Source organism: Helianthus annuus, chromosome 16 (genome assembly GCF_002127325.2).
Source record: "Helianthus annuus cultivar XRQ/B chromosome 16, HanXRQr2.0-SUNRISE, whole genome shotgun sequence".
Taxonomy (NCBI): Eukaryota; Viridiplantae; Streptophyta; class Magnoliopsida; order Asterales; family Asteraceae; genus Helianthus; species Helianthus annuus.
In genome coordinates this window covers 18,292,452-18,300,138 of record NC_035448.2, presented here as the reverse complement: position 1 = coordinate 18,300,138, position 7,687 = coordinate 18,292,452, and the positions used below count along the sequence as shown (strand labels likewise).

Below are 7,687 nucleotides of genomic sequence, written 5' to 3'. Positions count from 1 at the left end.
TTACTCTCAAAGCGGTCGCTTATTCTCACGCCGGAGCCTGGTTAAGAAGGAAACCCCCACATTCCCCTCTTAACGAGTAACGGTGTTCTGTTTTGCAGGATTGATTACCAAGTCGGAGCTCGAATATCCTTAAGAAGATTAACCATCATGAAAGGAACATAAACCAATCTAATTAACTCCCTAATTAGATCACTGTTTCTTCATTGGCGCCCACCGATTTTTTCTATAACCACCCTCATCTTCTTTTATTTGAGCCTTTGACATCTTTTTCATCCTTCGACTATGACTGGTCAAGGAACCATTCCAGAGTTCGGTTTCGGAACCAACTCTAACATGGCGTTGGGTGAAGGAATCCAAAACTTCCAAGCCCAGCAAATCGAAGAAATCGGCGAAGTTGAAATTACCAATACTGGGGGTCCGCGCGGGAGCATTAACCGCATCACCCAAGTGGTCACCCCAGGGAACAACGGTGAAGGACCGTCGAACACAGCGCCACCTCAAAATGTATCTGCATTACTTGGCTTAACAGAAGGCGAAACCCCAGCCTCGTGGTATGCTAAGAACATCGCCACCATCAATGCAGCATACCAATCGCTGATCGCGCAGCAAGCAGTTTTGACGGCAAAACCGTCCTTGGTCACCCCTCAGAGTCAGGGGGTGCGCCAAATGCCCCCGCCAGCCAATCTACAAGGCAGAATCAACAGGCCTCCCCCTACAAGACGTTTAAGCGTACAAGACACGCGCGATACAAGAGGGGAAACGGATAGTTACTACGACTATCCGTCGAACCTTCAACGAGGCCCTGTTCACAGCCGGCTCACGCCGCGCAACATGAACAACGAATGGGAAGAAACGGACCCATATGATCCCACATGGGAAGGTGACGAGGAATCGTCAGTCTTTAATCGTTTGCCAAAAAACCATGAGTACTACAAGCCAAGACAACACATTGGCTACACAGAAGAAGCTGAAAGAGATTTCCGCCTGGCATACAGACCAGCGGAAGCTGCGGAACACTCCAAGTTTATCCCGAAAATTGCACTCGCGCCGCTTTCGCGAGAGAAACTACCCCCAACTATCGGGAAATTCAATGGGTTGACTGACCCAGACGATCACGTCAGAACATTCACGAGTGTGGGCTGCATGGGAGGTTGGAACATGCCCATGTGGTGCCACCTGTTCATTCAAACTCTTACCGGAGCGGCTCGCGCCTGGTTTGACAGCCTTCCGCCTGGGAAGATTAAATTATGGACAGATTTCAAGACGCAATTCTTAAGCTACTTTAGCCAACAACGTCGCTACCAACGCGACACAGCCGAAGTAGAAGATATTTGGCGAAGAGATGGTGAAGGTTTGGAGGACTTCATCACGCGTTTTAACAAAGAATGTCTGGAAATAGGCGGCGTCAGTGAGCAACTAATGCGCTGTCACTTCAAAAAGGCTATACGCTGCGATAGTCTCATTAGAACCATCACAGGCAAAGATGGAATGCCAAAGGAGTGGGATAAACTAATGGAAGCCGCAAAAATCGTCGCGCAAACTGAGGAGTCCCTTGCTGGTGGAAAGGGCTACTACCCTGAAGATCGATTCTCAAGAGGAAGCACGCGTGACAACAACAACAAGCGTAACAAATACAAGAGTCATGACTGGAAGTCTGAGAGACCAAGAGGCCGTGACGACAGGCCGCGCTACAGAGAAGATGCGCGAGAAACGATTGACCGAATTGGTTACAAGAAGGCGGTCAGGGACGACAATCGTGACAAACACTGGACTCCGCTCACAAAAACGCCAAAGGAGGTATTGATGACAGAGAATATCGATTTCAAGGCTCCCAGGCCAATGACAAACAAAAAAGGGCAAGACCCCAACTTGTATTGCGATTTTCACAAAGATTCAGGGCACCTGACCGACGACTGTTATAGCTTGCGCCAAGAAATCGAGAGAGCGCTCAAAAGCGGTAAGCTAAGCCATTTAGTGAAGAATGTACGCAAGGAAACCCGTCAACTCCAGCGCCACGACGAAGGGAACCACAAAAAGGTCCGACGACTAGAGACTCACATGGTCAACGGACCCAAGTATAGCGCGAAAGAGAAAGGCAAACGCCCTTATGAACCTTCTTGGCAAGAGCAGCAAGTTATATTTCCGGTAGTGCGCGGTGGACCTCGCGCCACACGTCCCGTGGTCATTACCGGTATAATCGGGCATTATAAAACTGACTACATATTCATAGACCCGGGAAGTACTGCCGACATCATTTACGAACAGTGTTTCAATCAGTTGGATGAGGAGGATAAAGCGCGACTCGAGCCAGTCGATTATCCTTTGTCTGGATTTTGCAACGAGATAGTTTTTCCTCTCGGACAGATCAGTTTCCCCGTCACGCTCTCTGACGGGAAACACTCAAGAACAACAAATGTGAACTTCATGGTAATGCCAGTGAAATCGAGGCATGATGTGCTTATTGGGAGGGAAACACAAGGCGAGCTAAACATGGTGACTTCAACGCCTCATTCTGCGATAGGTTTCCCAACCAAGACAGGAGTAGCAATCATATATGCCAAGAAAGAAGTAATGTCAACTGAAGAGCTGCGCCCAACAAAGGCGGCGAAGGTCTCCACGACCGAGCCAGAGAAATGGGTTTTAAACCGAAAATACCCTGAGCAGACTGTGACAATTGGCTACGCCATTTCGTCAGACATCAGAACACGTCTAAAGCAACTGCTGTTTCGAAACATGGATATATTTGGCCTGGACACCGGCAGACATGACCGGTGTCCCGCGCAACATCACCGAGCATTGCTTAAACACGTACCCATCTGTCGAGCCAAAGGTCCAAAGAAGGCGCAGCCTAGGGGCAGACAAGACAAAAGCAATGAACGAGCAGGTATGTGAGCTGCTCAAAGCCGGGATCTTGCGAGAGGTAAGATATCAGAGTTGGGTGGCGAACCCCGTGATGGTCGAAAAATCAAACGGCGGATGGCGCATGTGCGTAGACTACACTGATCTCAACAAGGGGTGCCCAAAGGATTGCTATTCCTTGCCTGAGATCGATAAAAAAATAGATTCTCTCGCGCCGCACCGATGGAAGTGCTTTTTGGATTGCTACAAAGGATACCATCAAGTTCAGATGAAGCTAGAAGATGAAGACAAGACAGCGTTCAGAACGGATCTTGGAATCTTCTGCTACACAAAGATGCCTTTTGGCCTGAAGAATGCAGGCGCGACATATCAACGCTTGATGGACAAGACCTTTGCAGGTGACATCGGAAAGCATATTGAGGTTTATATCGATGATCTAGTGGTTAAAAGTCCTGAGGAGGACCAAATGTTGAAAGACATCGAGAAAACGTTCAACTCATTGCGCAGCGTAAATATGAAGCTAAATCCAGCCAAGTGTTCCTTTGGCATGGAAGAAGGGAAGTTTCTAGGCTTCATTGTCACAAATGGCGGTTTCAAGGTGAATCCAGAGAAAGTACAAGCTATAGAACGAATGCCCTCACCGCGAAACATCAAGGAAATGCAACGACTGGCCGGCCGGCTGGCCGCGCTTAATCGTTTTCTCTCCAATCACGCCGCGAAGTCGTATCCCTTCATTAGCACGTTGCGCAATTGTGTGAAGAAACAAGAGTTCAAATGGACCCCGGAAGCCGAAACAGCTTTTCAACAAATGAAAGCGTGTCTGATCGAACTCCCTACCCTGACTGCACCATTTGAAAAGGAGCCCCTCGTACTGTACTTGTCCTCCTCGGATAAGGCAGTAGGGTCAGTATTATTGGTCGACAGAAACGGGGTACAAACCCCGATCTACTATGTCAGCAGGGTACTCACTGACCCAGAAACAAGATATTCCACAATGGAAAAGCTGGTTCTTGCGCTACTACACGCCTCCCGAAGGCTGCGCCGATACTTCACAGGCCACGTGATAACTGTGCTTACAAACTTCCACATTGGCACTATACTACAGAAGCCTGAGACATCAGGAAGGTTGGCAAAATGGGCCATTGAACTGGGAGGCCATAACATCTTGTACAGGCCGCGCCCGGCCATTAAGGGTCAGGTCCTAGCCGACTTCATCACAGAAGTGCCGGCCGATAAAATCAAGGAGTGCGAGCTGATAGAGACTCCCGAAAAAGATGCAACAGATGAAACTTGGATGCTTTACACCGACGGGGCATCAAATGAAGATGGCGCGGGAGCAGGATTGCGCCTGGTGAGCCCAGAGAATCACGAGTTTACTTACGCCATTAAGCTGGACTTCAAAAACACCAACAACGAGGCTGAGTACGAAGCATTTCTGGCAGGCTTACGCCTCGCCATCAAAATGGGAGCCAAAAGCTTGCGCGCACATGTTGACTCACTCCTAATAGCCAGTCAAGTAAATGGCATATACGACGCAAAGGGAGAAGTCATGGCTTTGTATCTGGAACAAGCGAAAGAATTGCTCCAACAATTCAAATCTCACAAAGTTATACACATCAATCGCTCCGAAAACAAGCCAGCTGATGCCTTGAGCAAGCTTGCCTCGACTTCCTTCCAACATCTTGCCAAGGATGTAAGGATAGAGGTACTCAAGAATCCATCGGTGCTGCTGCGACAAGTGAATGTGATCGAAACGGGCCAACCTTCATGGATGACCCCGATAATCCAGTACTTGCAAGAGGGGGTACTCCCTGAAAACAAAGCGGAAGCGAGGAAGATCCAAAACAAAGCCCTACAATATGAAATGAACGGCGGTATTTTGTACCGGAAGTCCTTCCTGGGGCCACTACTGCGCTGTGTGGACCCCCAGGATGCGAACTACCTGATAAGGGAGATCCATGAGGGGATCTGCGGCATTCACTCCGGGCCACGAATGGTTGTGGCAAAGATCATGAGGTCCGGTTACTACTGGCCTGGTATGCATGTAGACGCGCTGAAGGAGATTCGCAAATGTGACTCTTGCCAGAGGCATTCTCCAAAAACACTGCGCCCCAAGAACGATCTTATCCCCGTATCCACTGCATGGCCCTTCCAGCAATGGGGAATTGACATGGTGGGACCCTTCCCGGATGCTCCCGGCGCCGTAAAATTCATCATAGTAGCTGTGGATTACTTCACAAAGTGGGTGGAGGCTAAAGCCCTTGCATCCACCACAGCTATGATTGTGCGCATGTTCATCTGGGAGCACATCATATGCAGATTTGGTCTCCCGCTCAAGATTGTAACAGACAATGGCACCAACTTTGCATCGGAAGATCTCAAGAAGTGGATGAAGGAGATGAAAATTGAACACACTTTCACATCTGTTGCGCACCCCCAGGGCAACGGACAAGTGGAAAGCATGAATAAATGCATTGTCGAGGGGATAAAGGCCAGATTGGGGACAAGGCGACGAGGATGGGTTGATGAGCTCCCGAGCATCTTATGGGCTCATCGAACCATGCCAAAAACAAGTACCGGCGAGACCCCCTTTAGCTTGGTTTATGGCTCAGAGGCGGTTATCCCGGCAGAGATTGGCCTACCCTCACCACGCATGACAGCGGTCAACACAGTTGACAATGAAGCGGAAAGACGCCTTGACTTGGACTTGTTAGAAGAAAGGCGCGAAATCGCGCGAATCAGAGAGGCCAAGTACAAGACCCAGCTAGAAAGGTACTACAACACAAGGGTCCGTATCTGTACCTTCATCCCAGGGGAATATGTCTTCCGCGACAGAAACGTCAAATGCGGAACGTCCAGGAAAGTTGGCACCTAAATGGGAAGGCCCGTACCTGATCCACGAGGTCCTGGGCAAAGGGGCCTACAAATTACGCACCCTAGATGGCCACATCTTACCACGAACATGGAACGCGCAACAACTGCGCAAATGTTATATGTAACTTACTTCGGCCTTGCGCCCGTTTTTACTTTCATATGTCGGCTAAACGCCATTACAATTAATGTATGAAGGCCTATGCGCCCATTCCAGACTTAATGAAAACATACGACATGTTTTTCTACATTTTTCGTTACAAATGCACGCTAAACTTTTGATTAGCGCGAAAACACTCCAGCATTTTAAAAATTTGTTGACAAGAACCGCCTCCAAGGTCCTCCGCGAACAAAGCGCGAGACCGGGCGGTCACCTTTTAAAACACTTCCATTTATTCGAGCTAATTTAACCTAAGTTTTGACAGCAATGCAATAATTGCAACAAAAAAAAAAAACGAAAACGATTCATATAATAAACTTGCGCAACAGCGCAGCATTTACAATCAAGTGGCAAAAGACAATTATAAGGCACAAACGCCTATCAGCAACCTATTTAACAACCTATTCTATTCATCGCGTCGATCACCATCATCATTTCCGTCATCCTCACCATCGTCATCGTCGCCATCATCATCTCCATCTCCACCGTCATCACCAGCTGGTTCTTCATCGGATAGTTCGACGGTAACTGGTGGGTCGAGGACTGCTTTAAGACGCTGACACCAGTCATCTTTTTTCAAAGATTCCACAACTAGATCCATGATAGGCAAGGTAAGGTTGTCATACGAGTTTTCAGCATGTGCAAGCGCAGCATCAGCACGTTCAGTCACCGAGCAATGGCTTACATCAAATTCTTGCCCTAGTATCTGCTCAACGTGACTGGCACATTCCAAGTAACCTCCTCGATGACCCACCGCACGCGCCGCATCCGTGAGAGCAGCAACGGCGCGATCAAGCTCGCCAGCATTTAGGATGGAGTTGGCAACCTTCAACAAAAGGAAAGCGTTAAAGACAACCCTTAACCAGATGGAGTCATAAAAAACAGAACTACAAACTTACAAGCGCTACTCCACGAGTGCGCATCCATTCAGCCTCCGAGACAAGCGTGTCAACGATTCCTTGGGCCTCGGAGTAGTTGGTTTGAGCCACGTTAAGCGCGGCAGTGCTGACAGCACGCGCCTCCTCAGCCGTAGCAGCCTTAACCCTCTCGGCCTCCATGTCGATCTCCAACGACTCACATCTGTCGATTTGCTCGTTCAAGCGACGTTTGAGCTCCGCAATCTCAACGTCCTTGGCGTGGAGATCTCTGTCCTTGCTAGACAGCTGCACCTTGACCTCAGACAACTCAACCTGGAGACCGACAAAACAACTTAGGCTGGTTTGTTCACAACATAGCGAGAATAAAGGAAAACAAATAAAACTAACCTCCATCTGCTGCTTGGCAGCCTTCTCTCCTTGCGCCTCCTCTACCTTCGATGTCAAGTCAGCAACTTTAGCCTCAAGATCAACAATCTTCTGTCGAGCCGCGTAGGCGCGCTCGTTGTCTTGGGCACAAATACGTTTAAACTCGGCCTTCTCTTTGGCCAGCTGCTCCTCAACATTGTGGAGTTTCTTTTGCAAGCCCTCACGGCCCCATTCTTCAGCCTTCTTATCGGCTTCAAATTTGGCTCTCTCCTCACCAAGAGCAGCCTTGGACTTTTCAAACTCAGCAATACGTTTTAACGAGCGCTCACGATAAGCCTCCCAGTCGGCGCGCTCTCTAACCATTGTTCGCCATTCACGAACTATCTGGTGATTGGCAGCACGAGCGTTAGCCTCTCCTAGTATGAAGGTGCGATATAACATTTCATGGGGTTTCGCCCTTTGCCGATTAACTTTTGCAGGGGTAAACGAATTCAAAAACCACTCGCGGCAAGGGGCAAATTCATGGAATGTATCTTTTTGCTTTAAGCTCCAA

At 48.8% G+C, this 7,687-nt stretch overlaps 1 protein-coding gene across 1 annotated transcript; it reads left to right on the top strand.

Annotated features, from left to right (window-relative positions):
- Positions 1-4,321: 4,321 nt before the first annotated feature.
- On the top strand, positions 4,322-5,734 carry LOC110919012. The gene is made up of 2 exons (XM_022163292.1): positions 4,322-5,110; positions 5,300-5,734. Exons 1-2 carry the CDS (start codon positions 4,322-4,324, stop codon positions 5,732-5,734), a joined length of 1,224 nt encoding a protein of 407 aa, XP_022018984.1.
- The last annotated feature ends 1,953 nt before the right edge of the window (positions 5,735-7,687 follow it).